The sequence below is a fragment of the Vespa crabro genome, chromosome 11, assembly GCF_910589235.1.
Source record: "Vespa crabro chromosome 11, iyVesCrab1.2, whole genome shotgun sequence".
Lineage (NCBI taxonomy): Eukaryota > Metazoa > Arthropoda > Insecta > Hymenoptera > Vespidae > Vespa > Vespa crabro.
In genome coordinates, this window is record NC_060965.1 from 7266408 (window position 1) to 7286750 (window position 20343).

At 28.3% G+C, this 20343-nt stretch overlaps 2 protein-coding genes across 6 annotated transcripts; one reads left to right on the forward strand and one right to left on the reverse strand.

Moving 5' to 3' along the window:
- Nucleotides 1-12: 12 nt before the first annotated feature.
- LOC124427909 (E3 ubiquitin-protein ligase Nedd-4) lies at nt 13-19500 on the reverse strand. Of its 5 annotated transcripts, none has more exons than XM_046971334.1 (16): nt 19398-19500; nt 9312-9567; nt 7602-7802; nt 7359-7519; nt 6967-7132; nt 6791-6909; nt 6607-6733; nt 5708-5857; nt 5106-5153; nt 4769-5042; nt 4647-4705; nt 4510-4575; nt 4219-4448; nt 4013-4134; nt 3250-3889; nt 13-3047 (listed from the first exon to the last, which is right to left on the reverse strand). In XM_046971334.1, exons 2-16 carry the CDS (start codon nt 9462-9464, stop codon nt 2945-2947), a joined length of 2619 nt encoding a protein of 872 aa, XP_046827290.1. In that variant the 5' UTR covers nt 9465-9567; nt 19398-19500; the 3' UTR covers nt 13-2944. The 5 variants fall into 5 exon arrangements, with proteins under 5 accessions (XP_046827290.1, XP_046827293.1, XP_046827289.1 ...); XM_046971337.1 differs by lacking the exon at nt 19398-19500 and adding an exon at nt 10098-10240 and having other exon boundaries at nt 6967-7120; XM_046971333.1 differs by lacking the exon at nt 19398-19500 and adding an exon at nt 10098-10239.
- LOC124427914 (iron-sulfur cluster assembly scaffold protein IscU) lies at nt 14832-16424 on the forward strand. The gene is made up of 4 exons (XM_046971345.1): nt 14832-15021; nt 15499-15723; nt 15807-15885; nt 16014-16424. Exons 1-4 carry the CDS (start codon nt 14929-14931, stop codon nt 16118-16120), a joined length of 504 nt encoding a protein of 167 aa, XP_046827301.1. The 5' UTR covers nt 14832-14928; the 3' UTR covers nt 16121-16424.
- Nucleotides 19501-20343: the final 843 nt, after the last annotated feature.

Genomic DNA, 20343 nt, shown 5'->3' on the forward strand with positions numbered 1-20343 from the left:
AATGGTATCATGTAACTTTTTAATATAATTTATTTGCATATATAGTCGGGTTCTTCCATAATATCGTTATAAGAACATAAGATTTCTTTCTTAATCCTTAATTCGATTAATTATTTAATTAATTCATTAATTATACACCATCGCCTAGATGTTCGATCCTCTCTCTTCGTCGTCCCTCGTTCCTCCTGATATTTATGCTCAAATGTTTTGTGTTAATTATCGTCTACCAATCGTAACATATGGTCTTACAAGCACATTAGCATTAATAATCCTTTAATTACAAGTAAAATGAAGAGATATATAAGTGTTTTTAATAATAATTAATAATTAATATATTACAGCGTCGTATTTCTTTCACATATATTTTTTTTTCTTTCTTTTTCTTTATATTTACATATGAAATAATAAAGGAATACAAGTGTCATTTCGATTAAGTCGTACTTTTCAGCCGACATACGAATGTAAGAATGTAAATAAATTGTGTAGCTGTGTCTGTTGTATCTATTATGTATGAAATATCGAACCTGTCTTATATTAAGAAAAAAGTTAAGTCTCCTTTTTTCTTAAGAATACACAACGCCATATTGGATATGACTATATTGATTAGACAAAACAATAATAATAACAATAAATGATAATTATTTTATCGATTATTTTTCTTCAGTTACGATTTTTTCTCTTTTTCTTTTTTTTTCCTTTTTTTTTTTTTTTTTTTTTTTTTGATACAAAGTAAACGTCAAAGCTTGGATTATTCTTTTTGTTTTTTTTTTGTTTTTTTTTGTTTTTTTTTTTTTTTGTCAAAGCTTCGTCGGTAAAAATTTTGCTAAAAAAAGAAAAAAGAAACGAATAAACATTAACAAACTCGTGATAGCTTAAAATAGCCATTGATAACGTCGCTCTTTTAAGTCGAATGGACTAAACAGCTTCTAACTTACATCTATCTGCGGGATTTCTTTAAAAAATGCTATACTCTGAATAAGACTGCTTATATGAGACTACGATATATACATTAATACGATTAGATATACCTTACATAAATATAATATTTTTTAATGTTTACAGCAATAAAGTATCCATGCATTACTGTCATAATATTAATAATGATCCATTTTCGATTCTATTAGATGTTAGCTTATATAAAGAAAAAGAATCTACAGTATTAATATTATACTCGATCGTGTTGTAGTTAATATTAAGGAGGATCGTCGTGGTTTCTCAATGAATTCGTAAAATCAGGATATTGCTATTCATATAAGAAATAATACTGTTTTATATTTAAAATTAAATTCAAAGGTTCAACGTTATGTATGATCTATCACAGGATTGTTACTTTTCAAAAGTAACACCTATTTATTATGATTTAAATTCACACGTTCACAGTAATGCACGATATCTTTTCTTGCCAGACGCATTTGAAAATAATATTTCAAACGAATGTATTTAATTAGATCAAACGATTCTTATTCTTTATAGTAATATAAATTTAACATTTATAATCAGAAATGTACTACGATAAGAAATATCATAATCGGAATTTAAGGCCACAAAATGTTACGTTGTTACATAAGGATGTTTATCATCTAAAAGGGACGTATTCGTTTAAAAAAAATAAGCTGTACAAATAGGATGGAATGTGTAGTCAACTTCGTATATTAAATATCTCCTAGGATACTTATTATACTCTATGGATACGTATTATAATACAGAGTAGGCATTTATCCACAACGCTTAACTTGCCATTATTGCTGATTCTAGTGCATCGGCGATAATATTATATATTCATCTCATTTTTGATAAAATCAATTGTCTGTTCTTTTAGAATATTGTCGACGTTTACAAACAGTTAAAAGTTTTAATGTAGTTTTGCCATATATCTTGTATCTTAATTATACTAAATTATGTACAATCAACTAATTGAGTAAACATTAATTGTGTTTACTGCTAACATTATTAAAAAGAACGAGATACAAAGCAAAATATTAATATTATGTGCTACGTAATATTTTAACGTGCCATGTGTTTTAAGTAGTACGTGTTATACATTTGAAATATAAGGTCAAATTATCTATATGTCATCTTCTATAAAACAAAATTGCAAAATGACATGTATTAATAAAATCACAACTCAATATAACTTTTAAATCCTCGTCATTTTTAATTATACGATTTTGTCTAAATTTCTTTCTAACGACATCATTAATAAAAATTATTCTAGCCTTCCTGCTTTTTTCTGTACATTTGTATTTAAACTTTTCACATTTATTAATTGTATATAGCTTCACTTTATAAGAATATGGCTATATTTTACTCATGACCGATAATATTATTGTTAATTTAACGAATTAAGGAAAATTAATAATCCTAAACAAAATCAATCTACTAAAAGTTTGACACTTTTCTAATATTTCCTCATTTTTAAATGATCGCATAATTTAGCGATGGACATCTTAACTAATAGATTAATTACCTTATTATAAATTTATTTACAAAATTAATATCACACTATTATTTTCCATCGTATAGTAGCCGGGCCGTATTAACTTAAAATAAATTTGCTGAAATACTTGTATCGATAAAGACTAAAACTTTCTATAGTACTGAACGAACAAACACGGTTATTAGTTTTACACGGTCATTAATTTATATTACACGTCATATCCATTTAAAATCATGCAAAATTTCGCCAATGGAGAAACATATTTTATAGAAAATAATAATGTTTCAAATTTTGTCCATGTCGTTCGTAAAACCTAAGCAATGTATGTATTTTATACTTTATCTCGTTGTCATACTCAACTAAATTTTTATAGTGCAGGAAAATATTAATTGTGTTAAATAGTCAATAATGTCAAGTCGGTATACATCGCTGTGTACTTATGCGTGTTATATATATATACATATGTATATTATATTACAGAATCAGCATGAATAGGGGTATTTCGTGCTAATCGACTCCAGCAAAACCTTGAGAACCTTCAATAGCTTTTATTAACTTATCCCTGAGCTGTTGATAACTTTCGTAAGGTGGAAGATCAATACGATTAAAACTGTAAAAAGACAATCGGTTATAATTATTTTTATAAATCTTCAGACATTTTATTAATTCTGTGTGATTAGTTAACCTTAAAAGTTTTTATTTGTCATGACTAGAATTCTTTTCAAACTTAATATTGTTTATAAAATACATAAAATCTGTTTGAAGTTGAACAATATACGTTACTTTAATCGACATAGAAATTATGTACTTACCAAGTATGTGCTCTTGGATAATTATCCGGCGTACCCCACTTTTCAATTGTAAATAACTGTGGTCCATTGCTTCCATAAAGTTCTTTGAAGCCATTCATTGGAACCCGTGAAGTACCAGTCACAAATTGTAAAAGTCTCGATCTCATTTCATTAGTAAATGAAAGAACGACTCTCCAAAACCATTGGACTACAATATGATTTGCATGATAATCTCCTTTGTATAATGTATTTTGCTTCCAGTCTTTTACATCAATATGTTGGATACCACACATCAATAATTCCAATTCATGTTCATCGAATATTTTCACTAGCGTTGGTGGTATTAGTGCATTAAATCCTTCTAAGAATGCGTTCATTTGTTCTTGCACGCGCGATACAAATCTCCATTGAATAACTAAACTTATATACTCATCTTTGTTTTCGTCCGTTAATGATATATTAGCACCATCTGGCTTAAGCTCTCTCTGTGATGTATGTCCAAAGCTTTCTTCGTCAACGGAAAATGTAAGTTCTAATTCACTTGGATCATTCTCTTTAATCCATAACAACGAATTATAGTACTCAGAATCAACACTTTCCATATCTTTCAAATCGATAGACTTTCCCAACATCATTTTATAAAATGGTCGAATAAAGAATGCTAAAAAGAATGACGGTACAACATATAAAGAAATATATATATATATATATATATATATATATATATATATATATAATATATATATAATATATATATATATAAATAATACAAATATATACTAACCATCCAAAAGTTTGCCATGATATACTGCCATGCCAGCTATACGCCCAATGAATTTAAAGTAATTCAAATGTTCCTCATTGCATACTCCAGAGAATGGATTGATTTGAAGAGTATAGTTGTCTCTGTTACATCATATGATAAATGAAATAATAAAATAACGTTATTATAAGGATAAATAAAAAAAAAGGTTTATTTAAACTACTCACGTAGCGGAATATTCAAAAAGACCATAATATGGGTTAAACATTTCTTTAGATAAAAGGAAAAACCATTCTCTTGCAAGACCCCCATAATCTAAACCTACTTCTCCTTCAAATTCTACCCATAGTTTTGTTTTTAGAATCTCCACTCTATTCACAGAACTTATAATACGATATGAGTCTTCCAAAATGTTGTTCCTTCCAACTTTTATTTCAAATTTGTTAGGAACATTGTTCTGAAATAAAAATTTTCATTAATTGATATAATATATTTAGATATTCTGTATTTGAACTTACCGGTTTTCTCAATTGAGACTTCAAATATTCATATTTACGCTTGTAATCTCTGGAGTATGGTACAGCCTATATAAAATAAATTTAGTAAGTTATATAAATATTTTACCGCGATATATTACTGTGTCTCTAAAACTTACTGGACCAGCGATTTGTGGATTAGACATACGTGGATCTTCCCATTGAGTTGTCCTAGTGTCTATAAAAAAGAGAATTACGATTAATATATATTTTTTTTTAATAAAAAGATATAGAAACGTACTGTGATCTATAAAAAATATTCGTCCATCTGTATGTACTCTTTCTTCCCAGCCTTCTGGAAGAGGTCCAAGTTGATCTAAATCGCTTCTTGGTGTAGTTGATGGTGCAATGTGATTAGGTATAGAACTTGGTCTGCCTGTTCTTGGATCAATCCATGTTGTTGCTCTTTCATTGTGATCAATAAAAAATACACGACCATTGGGAGCTATTTGCATACCCCAACCAGGTGGCAAACCTTCCTCACATACAGAAAGTGTAGGTTTTGGACTGTCGATCTATATTGTAAATATCGTTGTTATAAATATAAGTTTTATAATAAGAAGCTAATATAATATTACCTGCTCTGATGATCGTCTTGAACCAGCTGGACTATCAACATTATCACTCTGCGAACAAATTATATACTTCTTAATAAGTTATAATTACTTATATCTAAACCTATATGAATACAACAAATACGTTTGTCAAACTGGTGTCACCATTTTTAAAGACACCTATTCATAAAAAGTTACATACATATATTAAAGCTGCAATGAAAAATGTAAAATATTTTTTTCTTGAAGTATATTTTAACGTAAATAAATATAAAACTTGTTAAAAAGATAAACTGAAAAAAAATAGTTGAATAGTCATGCAAAAAATATTATTAATAGAATCAACAATAATGAAAGTACATACAATAGTGTCAATAATAAGCAAAACAATCAGCTGAAATTCAGTACTCTCCAATGTTTCTTTCAATTAGTGATAAACACACATTATTAAACTTTTGTATTATTGTTCTGTATCTCCATATGAGATATATATGTAAACATACACACATACATGCACGCGTTAAAATGCATATAAATAATACACAATTGTATAATTATGTAAATTAATTTTTATGTATAACTACGTCATAATAAATTAAACACGAAAAGTTTGCTTGAATGAATACCTGATCTTCACATTCACTTTGGTAGCCACGTAGATCAACAGAATGTCCAGACTCTGAGGAAGTATCCCCAATACCCCCTTCCCTATGAATCCTACCCTCACTATCTCTTGCTTCTGAATCTTCATCTTCTTCGCGTAGAACTTCACCATCCTTACACACACATGCACAAATTGCTACATACTGCATGCTAATCTGTCTGTATTGTTAGAATGTTATCGTAGCATCAAATTATTGGATATATATGTACAAAGCTCTGATTTTTTTATCTATGAAATATCTAACAACCCACTAAAAAAACAACATCTTATACAAAAGAATTTTAAGAAATTGAATTGTTATTTAAATATTAAATATATTTTATCTATTCATTTTAAAATATCCATGCATATTTGTACTAATAAAGCCACAAATTATTTCTCCATTTTACTATTTAAATTATGTTTTATTTTCGAGAAAATTATATATATGTATTAATAAATTTAGAAAAATTGAGTTTAACAATTGAATTTAACAAATAAAATTTTATCATCTATTAATGAATGTTTATTTCCTAAGCATGTTACTACTTCATTTTATCCCCAGTACAGTTGTTGTCCTTTATAACTTTACACACATTTATTGTATAAGAAATATTAGTATTACAACAAAATTAGACATATTCTCAGTATGGAGATTTGAAAGTAGAGAGTACTATATTCACTACAAACTAAGTAGAGAGAGGGGGAGAGAGATGGAGGGAGGGAGGAGGAGAGAGAGAGAGAGAAAGAGAGAACTATGTTGTAATTAGAATATGAAATTATGTATGCATTATGTATGCACTCTCTGTATGTTGATTATGGAGCTTATTTCTTTAACCATAAAATTTAAGAATCTTAAAAGGATAATAACAGACAAATTACCTGATTAATAACTGAACTTCGGTGTCTATTTTCTTCATCTGCACTAATGTGGAAACGTCGTTGAAATTCTGTTGCTGCCGTATCCAAATTACGTTGTTCTGTTATGTTTCCAGTAGAAGATGTATTTCTATAAAAAAAGAAGATTAAATATTTCTATTAATAATACGTTAAACAAATTACATACGTATCTGTTGGGCGCTCCCATTGTGTAAACCGAGCAATGTGATTGACATAGTATGTTCTTCCATTAGCATCTTGTCTTTCTTCCCATCCTGGGGGTAATGGTCCATTAGGCATATGGATCTATAAGAACAAATATTTTATGTTTTCTTGTAGATACATTTGCATACATGTACGTACTTCTGCAGCTTGTTCTACAGGACTATTATTTTCTGGCTGTACTAGCTCCCATCCTCCTGAATCAGATGCATCTCCATCTTCATTCTCCGTAGTTGTTGAATCAGAAATATATGCATGATATATCTCCAATGTTCCTTTAACTCTTGATCGCTGACTGGAATGATTACTATACCATATCTTTATATATAAGTTACTCATCTTACATTTGCAAATGAACTATTTATACTGTATCATTTATATAAACAAAATACGTTGATTTATTTTATATAATGAACAATAATATATTTTAGAAATAACTAAGTGGAAAAGATTAATAGTTAATAATGAAATACAATAATATTTTGTAATAAGAAAATATACAATTTTAAAATAACATTTTGAAAATTCCCTACCTACGTGGTCGAAGAATATAGATTCTAGCAGGAATTGTACGACCCTCTTGTTCCTTAGGTAAATTAAGTAGTGTTAATTCTACCATCCCAAGAAAATCATCCCTTGTCAATCTATTTTCGTCAAAAACTTGTAATACTAGCTTATGATCAACAGGCTTAACCTAGACAAAAAGAATATTATTTAATAAAACTTCAATAGATTAATATATATACATAATGAGAATTTTTACATAAATTACTTACTCTAAATATAAATTCTTCTTCCCAAATAGGATTTAAAGTCTTCTTTTTAGTTTTTGTAAGTGCAGAATCTACAGTCTGATCTCCATTTATAGTATTTAAGTCTACGCGGACATAAGGATCACTTGCACCAAAGATATCCTTTTTTGCAAGGTGATGTCCCGCAATCACCTTTAACCTCAACTTGCGCGTACCCTCATCTCTCTAAATACAATATTATATTCAATTAAATTGATAAATTTTATAATTATTTTTATATGCTTATACTCACACACAATATATTTTAAAATTAACATTTAAGCAATTAATATACAAATAAAATGTCAGTAGACATTTAAGAAGCACCAATAAAATAAAAAGATCAGTATAAAATGTATGACGAACTATAATTTCAATATAATCCGTATTAATGAGATATTATTGTCAATTTAGTTCGGTGTGTTTAACAAAATACATTGTTATCAAAATTCCTTTAAAAGTCTTACATAAACAAGTTTTAAAATAATAAATGAACAAAGCAAATAATTTAACATTGAGAACATTAAGAGAATATTGTTAATGCAAAACTATTGTAAAAGTTAAGGATCAACATTTTTTTTATAAATTTATGTCTCATTCTTTCTTTTTAATGTATACAAAAAAAACGTCTATATAACTAAATTTTTATTTCTATATCTTAAATTATAAAATATCCTAACATTAACGGTTTCACTGTCGCTTTATCAATTGAAATCCAACCTGTACTTGTCAAACTGTCAAAAAATTTACGTACAGAATCTCCATCGATCCCGGCTGTTGGTTTATATCCGTATACATTTTCCTCTGCCATTAACGTTAACGTTTATTCTATTTCTTTGTAATGGTCGACGATTAGTCTAACAAATTTACGAGTATCTCAGTTTCTTATATGCCATTAAGAAACCTATTTTGTCTTAACCCCTCTCCGTCGCTTATTTCACTACCAGCTAGGCGGATATGACATACTCGAATTTAAAGATGGCCACTTTCCTCTTTAAATATTTAAAAATTGTAGTGAAATTTAATTTACTACTTTTTCCTCGAAAGATTTATGTTCACTTATTTTCAATCATACTATACGTCTTGATTCGATCCGTTTTATTATAAAATTATGATGACTCAATGATGACTAATAAAAAAAAAACGAAGCGAAAAGTTTCGTACGTTTTGCGGGAATTTTTAAAAGCTGTATCTGACAATGGCTTCCATCGCGCCTGCGAAGTTACATGTCACGATTATTTTTCTTAATTGTTCTCAACGAGTTTTCTCGATATCAGTGAAACATCAACTGATTACATAAACGTGTTGGTTCTACGTAATATACAATACTATACTTGATAATGCTTTCGTATCAATTTGTAATTACATCGAATCTAAATATGAATGATCTAAGCTTTGAGAAATGACGTTGAATTATATTCGAATTTGTATCTATAGAAGTAGGCATTTTGTAAATGGGATAGTTGGTCTGTTATTAATGATTTTGTGATCTTATCATGTGATAATGTAAACTTTTTAAATAAAAATATTATTTATCTTGATTTTGATTAAAATTGATGCATACAAATTAGAAATCTAAGTTATTAGAAGTAATTTTTTAAAATAATAATAATATACAATATTAATGTGATCAACCAAGATATGAGTACAAAAAGATTTTATAAATAATAAGTATGAGAAAAGAATTAATCTCACCACATTATCTGTTAAGGATAATCGTCCAGCACGTGATGTCAAATCTGTTACATGAGATGTTGATCGTTGTTGAGAATTCCATGTATAAGCACGACGTCTTGGAACTGATGGTTCAACATCGGCATAAATTGGATATGTCAGTGTGCCTGGCATTTTCTATTTTTAGTACGCAAACTTTGTATAACACATTGGCTTTTGCACTATTTGATTTAACCATTCCAAAGTTTATTTCCTTCTTTCTTGCTAATCTTTACAACTGTTAACAAAATTATTTTTTTCTATTATGTTTTTTAAGAACAAATTTGATTAAATAAAATAAAAATATTCTATTATATTATATGTGACATAATATTCTCTTTATTATTATTCCTTGTCTTTACTTTTAAAAAGAATTGTAACTTTTGTCCCTATATATATCTCTATATACATGTAATATATCAATCTCATAGTCATTTTTATTCACTTGTAATAAAATAATTTTGTTACAACAAAGAAGACATTTTATGTAAAATTTATAAAGATAAAGATATTTCTGCATTAATATAATAAATGAATTTCTAATTAATTCAATATACTGTGTAAAAAATATATACAGAAAATCTTACAGTCACAAGACTGATCTTACACGATGATGAAAGCAATGTCGCGTATGTTCACTCAAAAAAATATTAAATATAAAATTTTAATTACTGTTACAAAGAACACACACGATAAAAACTCTATTGTTAAATTGTTGAATTACTTATAACACATTTAATTTTCAGTAATAATGATATATAATCTCACTTTTCAAATTGCAATTAATAGGAACACGTTCGATTCTGAATGAACGGAAATTATAAAAATCTCATGAGATAAGGGAAAGGTGCTTTAAATCATTTAGCGATAACACGAACGATCACATGGAAAACATGCTAACACATTCTGACTAACACACATGTACTCATAGATGGCCATACCGTATTTTACGCATCAACAACTTCAAAAAAATTCAATTCTTTTTCTTGTTAATATTGCTATTGTAATCGAACGTATACGATATACAAAATTCGTTTTTTGTTTAACGACCTTAGATCAATTATTTCTTATCAGATGATTATACGTAAAAAAATTTTCTTTACGAATTTTAATCGCGTTTACATAAATATTAAAATATGTTTCAGATATAAATGTGTAATATTTTTATTTATTACTACATAAAACAATTTTTTGAAACATTTATTTTTGATTTTTATATTTTCACAGTGCACAGTGGCGCCCTCCTTTAAAATTCCCAAACCATATTGAGTGGTTATGATACTCGTTCATGCTTGACTGAATGAAAAAGCAATAAGAAAAAATTCTGTTTATAATATGATGAGAAAAGAATTTTAATTTTTGTATTTTTTTCTTTTCTTTTCTTCTTTTATTTTTTATGCAAGTGACTATCAATTTTATGGATTTTTTACTTTAAATGTAATAATACAAAAAAAATATACGGAAGACGTATATAAAAACAGATTTTTCTTATACGATGTTGGTATTTATACAAAATTTCCGTTACAATGTGTTCACGTTATCAAATAAAAATTAACAATGCGACTATATAAAAATGTACAATTTATCATTTGCATATAAATCCGTCATATTATCGTATTCTCATTTAAATTTTACAATTTATATCAGAAAATTTATGAAATTATTTTTCTACAATAAATGTTTATCTTTTAACGCAATTTTATTTATTTATTTTTTTTTTTTCAAGTATAAGAGTCAGCTCGTACTAATAATAATGTCGAAATTACAATTAAGTCAGATTAAATTCTCAATGACGATAAAACATTTATTGATCTTTTGTTTTATTTTTAATTGAGTTTTCTTTATATATCACTTTACTCGAGTCATCGCTCAATGATTGAACGCTACTGAAATATCGAGAATTACAAAATTTTAAATAACAATCATTTCCTTTTCTGTACAAAATATCGTTCTTTCGTTCCTCCTGTTTGTTATTCGAATTCATACAATTATCGCTTTTACTAAGCCAACAATTTTTCTTGGAAGGAAATGTTCGATTTCTATTTTCATTATTTTTATAAAAATTTTGCATTGATGAATATATCGAGTCATTCGAATCGATTATCTTATTATAAGTTTCTCGATTTATACACGGACCGGGATCAAAATTAAATCCGGTCGTACTGGTGGCTTTATTGTCTATATTTTCATTTATCTTTTTTTTTACGTTGACGTCGTTCATTGGTGAATATGATATCATATCATCAATGAAATTATTATCGTTTTCAACGCACCAATCACTCTCAGTAAATAATCCTTTTTGACGCATCACTTGAGAATTCTCACGTAAAGGCGATAATTTCATAAATTTATTTCGTTCAATATTAATCGAAACATTAGAAATCGGATTACAATCTTTACATTTCGTACACTCTTCACGATAACAATTGTACGATCTTTCAGTCAGACAATTACGTTCGTTTTCATGTAGATTTTCACGTTCTCGAATATCATCTGGATTTTTCAAACTTTTAAACGGATGTACTTTAGATTTCGCCTGTATGTATTTAGATGTAGAATTGGACTCGGATTTAAATCTGGATTTCGATGTGGATTTCGATCTAGATTTCGATATAGACTTAGATCCAGATTTGAATTTAGATATAGATCTTGATTTAGATTTATTAGATTTAGATCGAGCTCGAAAATAAAAGTTATCATTGTATTTCTTGTTCACATTGAGGTTAGATTTATTATGTGCAGATTTTACTTTAGATTTAATCTTAAGCTTGGAATTTGATTTAGGTTTATAATTTACTGCAAATTTACGTTCAGGTTTTATCTTAGATTTTGTCTTTGATTCAGTCTTAGATCGTCCTTCGGGTAATTTCGTATAATTGATTAAATTCTTAGATTTTGGCCTTTTGTTAGATTGATTTTTAACTGTAGAAGAAACGACATCGCGGTCTTTCCGATCACTCAATATCTCCTCCTGTTTATCTTTTATTTTTCTATTATCCATCTTTGAATACGTATTTTTCTCGCAATCTGATATAAAAACTGGGAATTTATTACAGAAATTTTGATCCGTAGAAATGGTTTTAAATTTATTTACATTGATAGTTTTATTTTTATTCGATGTCGTTAATACTTTGTTAAGATGATCTGAATATGTATTTGATGTTACCGACATAGATTTTGTACAATTACCGTATTTTGATTGTTTAGAAATATTTGCATAAATATCAGTATCCAATATCGTAGATTCTTGACTTTCCACGGAAAAGTTACAAATTTTCTCTTTGGTACGATCGTTGTCATGAGTTTTTCGATTTCTCTCCATCACAGAGTTCGTTTTCTTGGTATTTCTTGTTATTTTCTTTTGATCGTTCTTCTGCATATCTTTGACGTATTCGTATTTCCTAAAATCATTCAAATTCGAATTGTCTTGTTTCGAAATCAATCTCAAGATTGGTTTACCAACCATTGATTTATCAACCATTGATTTATTTTCATCATCGTATTTATATTGAAAATGTTGATTCACATCGTGGTACGTATTACCAACAAACTTTGAAATTTTATGATCGACTAAACGATCCGTCGATGCGTTTATTACGTTTCCCATTTCTGCTTTGAAATAAGGATAATTGCAACGAGAACATATTAGTCTCAATTCGTTTCCATTCACTCGTTGCATCATTAATTCCGTTTGGGTCGTAACATTTTCTCGTAAAGGCTTTTGAATTTTTTCTCGAAAACATTGGTACAACGGAAGGCTTGTATTTTCTCGTATTTTTTTTCTAGAACGATCAAGTTTCAATCCGCGACAACGGTAACCAGATGTCTTCGTTTTTAAAATATACGCTTTGCAGTGTGGACAGTAATTGTTAATGATATTATTGGTTGACAATTTATCGGATACTTTTTTTGTGATTTTGTTCGGAAGATCTTTTTTCGTGATTTGTATACAATGGCATGATGCAATATGACTCGAAAAGTATCGATTTTGATGTTCTAACAAAGAATGTGGACATCTTTTACGAGTCCATCTTTCTTTAAGGATTTTGTACATTTTTCGTGGCAATATAGCTTTTCTGGCAATTTTTAATAATGTCTGAAAAGAAGAATGTTGACATGATACCCGATGAAATCTATCTAGGGAAGTTTGCGTAGCGACATTCAGAGACGAGCGAAAGTACACTTGATTAGACTTTGTGTCCTTGGTTTTATTGATAAAATTATCGTTTCTTTTGTCGCATTTACATGATGATAATTCATATTTGGAATTCACGTAATTATCGCCATCTAATTTTCTCGCTACTGAATTCTTGCTAGAATGATTTTTATGATTTCCTGTATCAGGGATTTCTTCATCGAGCACTTTGGGCTGCTTCAGTGAAGATTTTGCATTTATTATAGCTTCCTGTTCACTCGTATTAATTAAATTTGAAGATGGTATTATATTAGAGGGAGTAAAATTTGTTCCCGTGATATTTCTTTCCAAAGAATTTGATAAAGATTTCGAACGTGGTAAAATCTCAGAGTTGAGATTTTTTTGTCGTTTCGATGGACACTTTGATATTAGAATATTAGAAAAATCCTTATCTGGATCTGGAATACCCTGTATAAAAGGTAAACCCATTTTTTTCCAAACTGTTTCTGTTATCCAGAATCTCATGTAACGCGATACGCAAGTACTTTTTAATATCTTATCATATTTTTCGTTATTACAATATCCTTTTATCGCCAAACATTCCGTCCAAGGATCGGGAATACCTCCATAAGTTTTTTTATATCTTGTCGCTTCGCAGCTATCCTCATCGGAAGAAATACTAACAAATGGTGAGATCTTTAATAATTTCGGTGAATAAAATGGACCACGTACCACCTCACGTATTTTAATTGGATTAGTACGGTTTAATCGTTTAGGCGAAACCCACTCATGTTGCCAACTTGTATAAATCTTGCACTCATTGAGCTTCTTTTTATCTTCTACATTTCTTATGTTTGCCTTGTCGACATTTTCTTTAATACAAAATTGATATTCAGAGTTCATAGCTTTAGAAAAGCATCTCTTAAATGTATGGACACAATTATTGATATATTACATTTCAATGATTCGTATTAATCGTTGTGCACTGTATACATGTTTAAAATTATATATTTTTAGTAGGTTATCTGGACTTATGTAAAAACTCGAATGCAGTCTGTTGAATTTGTGTCATTATATCTCGATATTTTCATTCATTTTTGTATTATTTAATGAAATATATTTAATATCATTTATTTATTTAATATTATTTACTTATTTCACTGTACTTGATTATTTTAAAGTTACAATTTGATAGCAACATCTAATCAATATTTGTAGTTGTTACACAGCAATTTTTTCTTACGCATCAATCGAGAGTATTTACTTTTCAAATTTACCGCATTCATCGTTTCAAACGTTATATCGCCAGGCGGCGCTAAGATCATAGTTTGACACACTTTCTAACCTATTACATTTATAATATCAATCATACCGGGATTTCATTCAATTGCGCAATAGAAAGCAATTGAAACGGTCTTTCGCGTTGACGTTTGCATAAAAATTACTCATCGATTACAAAGTGACATGATGTCGTTGTTAAAATCTTTACCCAAAGCCCTTAATGGGGCTTCAAAAACTCTTTCTCGTAGCGTTCCGGCTGTATCTTATCATCCCAATGTAAATATCTCTTTAATTGTAACTTTTCGTAGTACATCACATTGTTTTAACTTATACACTTGAGTTTTATGTACTTGAATGATAAATCTATGTGTTATATACATACACGTATATTGTTCATTTATATATAATTTTTATGAAATTTGAAAACTGAGATGACTAAAAATCACGTTATTCTGTTAATCGTTTCATTAGTGTTTATTGTGACAAATTTCTTAAATCTATATATTGTATAAATCAAAACAAAAGTTCAAGGTCAAACATGTATATACATACATGTACATATATATTATATATATATGTATGTGTATATAATCTACACATATACAGTAAGCATATGTCATGTATATTTTAATATGATAAATATTTACTTAATGAAATATGTTTAGTTTTAACGATATTATTATGTGCTTATATTTATTGTTAATATCAAAATAAGAATTGTTACTCATAACTGTTTTACTCAATTGTATGCAGGTGCTCGATCATTATGAGAATCCTAGAAATGTAGGTTCAATGGATAAGAATGATACTAGAGTAGGCACAGGTCTTGTAGGTGCTCCAGCTTGTGGTGATGTTATGAAATTACAGATTAAAGTAGATGAAAATGGAAAGATCGTTGATGCTAAATTTAAGACCTTTGGATGCGGTTCAGCTATCGCTTCTAGTTCTTTGGCTACAGAATGGGTGAAAGGAAAAACTGTATGTTGTCTGAATTTGTATTATTTTCTGTAATTAGAAAATATTATATGTAATTATACTAATCATTTTAACTTTACATGTAGATCGATGAAGCTTTGAAATTAAAGAATACTGACATAGCAAAGGAACTTTGCCTACCACCGGTCAAGCTGCACTGTTCGAGTAAGTAAACGTATTCTCTTATAGAATTTCAAAATGAATACTGCAAAGAACAAAAATATTCATCTAAAAAATAACATAAGTATTCTACAAAATAATACGAGTTAATTGTACAATTGTACATTTTGTAGTGCTTGCAGAAGATGCAATCAAGGCTGCTTTATCAGATTACCGTATCAAACAACAAAGTAAGGCAAATTCCGCTGATGAAACCAATAGCGCAAAAATGAAGGCTTAAATGAATTCTTTCTCAAAAAACGTAGTAAAAAAAAATTATAATAAAAATATAATGATTTCGTATTAATGTAAACACAACATCATTGTATAGTATACTATAGATAGTCGAACGTATTTTCATGTGCGTGTTATTTCGGGATTATTATACATATGTATCATATGTATATCCACATATAGAGATACATATATATTTTCAGCAACGATGTGACAATATTGTTACTTGATTATACATATATAAACTATATTAAAGATCTAAACTATTTTAATTTTATGTAGTCACGAATAAATTCGATAATTTAAAAATATCAACGCGAATTCTTTTATTCAATGAAATTTCTCTTAGATATATGAATAAAGATGGATGAAATATAAACATTTTAAATATCAGTGACTTTTAGAAAGTATTAACGACGATTATAAATTTAAGAAACTATAAAACATCTGCATTATATAACAGAGTTGTAAGAAGAGTAAAAGATGATTTCTTTGTAAGCGGAAGTAATGAGGACAAGCGATACTTATGTTTTTCGCGTAATACAATATTTACGACAGCATAAAGGAAAGTCCGAGGGTATGATGAACTAATATCAATTGCATTCAATATGTTGACAAAAACATTTCCATTGCAGAGTCTCATCGCTAGGCAAAACTGTGTTGCGTCATCTTGATGACGTAATAAACGACGGCCATTGACGTGACCGTTATCAATAGAAGGCACAATGTGAATTTTTCATGGGATATTTTACAAAACGCTATATCAAGTTATAATAGTTGTTTACGAATTTTTTTTTTATAAACAATTCGTATCAAATGATATAATATCTTGCCATCTAATACCTTGATAAATTAGATTATGAGATACTTATATAAAATACAAGTAAACTAATCGATATTATCTTTAGTTATATCATTTGGTAATTACAATAGCATTAAACGTAAACGACGATATTTTATTCTTCTCTCAAAGTTATCAAGAATATTATATAGTTTATGAATGTTATCTTTATATTGTTTAAAAATAGAGATATAATAGTTCGTTTGACAAGAAGAGCTCCAATTTATAAACAAATAATGAATCATGTAAGTAACGATTAGCTAGAGTAGTATTAGTATAATCTTTGAGCTTAAAAAGATATTTTTTGTATTATAACGTATCGTTCACGGAAGAGCAAAGGAACACCTATTCTCTCTCTCTCTCTCTCTCTCTCTCTCTCTCTCTCTCTCTCTCTCTCTTTCTTTCTCTCTCTCTCTCTCTTTCTCTCTCTCTCTCTCTCTCTCTCTCTCTCTCTCTCTTTCTCTCTTCTCCCCTTAATTTAAATAATAAAATTATTTAAAAGAACAAATAATTCTTGTATATACAAAGTATACTCTTTCTCGAAGTTCCAATCGACATCATAGTTCATTCTACAAATGTCATCGTACAACATTAATTGATGCTTAATAAGAATGAATTTAAATTGATTCATCTTTGCTCGTTGTAAACAATTGTGTGTATTTCAGGTCATAAGTAGAACAATTAATTTGTTAAAACTTAATTTTTTTTTTTTTTTTTTTTTACATTATACAAACACTTTTGAATATGCTCGACATAACAATCGTAACACTCTTAAGTAGAATATATCGTATACCTTACGTATGAATTCATTCTTATGTTAAATATATCAATAGTTTCTTTTCTCTTATTTTTCTAAGATAGGAGTATCTTTCGATCTCTGGAATCTTTTTATCTTTCCAGTTATCTCAAAGTATGAAGTGTCGTTTTAATCACCATCTTCAAACGTTTCAACTAATTGGCAAAAACTAACAACTGCGATAGCGTTTATATAGGATAACTCGTACGACGTGACCAATTTGAACATTTTCAAGGCTGCTGTCTTCATTTTCTTTTTTATCTTTATTATTCTTTGAAATTTTTTCCTTTCCCCATTTTTTTTTAAATAAATGAAAACATTTATTTCAAGACAGTTTATCTTGTATTTATCACGAAAATAAGTCGTGTAAATAAAAATTTAATCGATCGACTTCTTCTTTTTTATATTTATATTAACTGGTACATAACATTCTACTTACATTACATTAGAAATAAAAAAAAAAGAAGAAAAAAAAAAGAAAAAAAAATATTTTATTGAACACAATATATCTGTTTGATTAGATCGCATAGAATACATGATACATACGCGTGTGTAATTTTATATCACGAGATATCGGATATCTCTCAGCATATTTATCGCAGTTTGGTAGATCTAGCACAAATACTTCATAATATGCGTAAAACGGATATCGACATAGTTCGTCGAAGATGTTCTATATTGCGAATGATAAAAGATATGTATATGTGCCTACGAGTATATCTATATTCGTAAAGTGGATTTCCTATATTTTCGCTATTCTCAGTAAAACGTTTTTACTATTATTTTTTTTCCATTATTATTTTTATTTAGTGCACTTGAACGTAAATATTATGTTAAAATCGAATAGATTATAATGATTCCATTTAAATGAGATTTAAAGAAAAGATTCATTTTCGTTTTTATATAAAATAAAATGATTTTTAAATGATATTGACAAATTCGAATTTTGATTTGATATATCTGAACGCAAGTATTATGTTAAAATAAAACAGCTATTGTTTTTATTAAAATAACATTTACAAAAAAAAAAAATTGAATTTTTTAGTTACATTTTTGAATAAAATAAAATGATTCGTAAGTGATATTGACAAATCTGAATTCGTTAAAGATAGAGTCTTTAGTTTAAAGCGGCATTCTAATTGTAGTTGATTATGAAATAAGAAATGTTCAATTGTAAGAATCATATATTTAGATACTATTAATTATTGTGTTCTTTTCTATTCAACTACGCCGAAATAATATTCTAAAAATTTTAACTTACAGAATGGCTCACATAAAGCGTTAAAAATTGCAGTTTCATCGAAATCATTAAACGACGATGTAAAAGTCAAACTGTTCGCATAAAACGATAAGATTTTTCAAGCAAAAGAAATAAATTAACGAAATCTCATGATTAAGAAAATAAACTTTATATGAAAATTTTATATATTTCAAGAATTGAATTTATATATTTTCAATGAATTGAAATCTGATGAAATGTTTGTTTGAAAAATGGCGGCGTTTTTAACGAACACAAAAAAAAACATCAAGTAACATTTCAGGCAGATCACACACGATACAATCACAGAAGGTCAATAAAACATTTAATATGAGTTACGATGAAGGGATTGAAATTTAATGTTAAAAGAAAAATTCAATAATGCTTACGTTTATTTCGATAGAAAATTGTAGTCGGACACCCGTGATTTCACAAAACGGATGTTAATGAATTCAACTATGCACACAGTAATCTTAGTTTTTGTATCAATGGAATTAACGAGTTATCGCTTTTAACATGATATATAATAACCTTGAGTAAACCAATCGATTTTCTTTATCTTTTTGATGATAAAAAATACGTTATATCGTTAAACACGTTATCATTTAATAATCCCTAATCAATTCGACCGCATTTTTCACCAGATGAAGAAAAGTTAAATTAGTAAAGCAATAATGTTCATTCATTCTTTTGTTTTTGCATTTTCAAAATTGTTCAAAGTCGTAAGATTTTTGATCGATCTACAAGAAGGAGGAGTTTTGTAAACGTATATAATACGATAATAATAAAGCGAACAGAATCGCAAAAAATTTTCAGAATGATCACGATCAAAGATTAATATTTTTCTAACCTTCTATCCGATATATATACCTTGACTTTAAGTAGAACGCGTACCGATCATAGCGATAAATATTAAAGCCTACCGAGGATAAAAAGAGAAAAAGAAGAAAAAGCAGAAAAAGAAAGAAGGAAAAAAGAATAACGAATTAACTTGCGTATTTCCAGCACGTGCTTCTGACAAATTTTCCATTCTCTCTATTCGCTGTGTTTCTTGTGCAAAGCCTAAAGGAGGAGTGGGAGAAATCGACGGGAACGACACTGCTTGACACGTGAGAGTTTATAAATTCGCGGGATGAAGTGAGAAGGGGAGAAAGAAAGAGAGAAAGAGAAAGGTTGCGAACTATTTGGAACGTCGTAGGAAGAGACGAAACATTTTGCAATAAAGCATAAAAGAAGGAGAGGGTGAGAGAGAGAAAGAGAGAGATGGATAGAAAGGCGAACAGATACGTAAACTCGTGCATGATCGTGCGGTTTCGGTTACAAAGAAGAAAGATC

Coding starts and splice junctions, on each gene's coding strand:
- LOC124427909 (XM_046971334.1), bottom strand. CDS start 9,464: ATGCCAGGCACACTGACATATCCAATTTATGCCGATGTTGAACCATCA. Junction 5,043..5,105: donor CAAGACGATCATCAGAGCAG/GTAATATTATAT, acceptor TTTACAATATAG/ATCGACAGTCCAAAACCTAC. Junction 3,890..4,012: donor TCATGGCAAACTTTTGGATG/GTTAGTATATAT, acceptor CATTCTTTTTAG/CATTCTTTATTCGACCATTT.
- LOC124427914 (XM_046971345.1), top strand. CDS start 14,929: ATGATGTCGTTGTTAAAATCTTTACCCAAAGCCCTTAATGGGGCTTCA. Junction 15,022..15,498: donor CTGTATCTTATCATCCCAAT/GTAAATATCTCT, acceptor AATTGTATGCAG/GTGCTCGATCATTATGAGAA. Junction 15,886..16,013: donor GGTCAAGCTGCACTGTTCGA/GTAAGTAAACGT, acceptor TACATTTTGTAG/TGCTTGCAGAAGATGCAATC.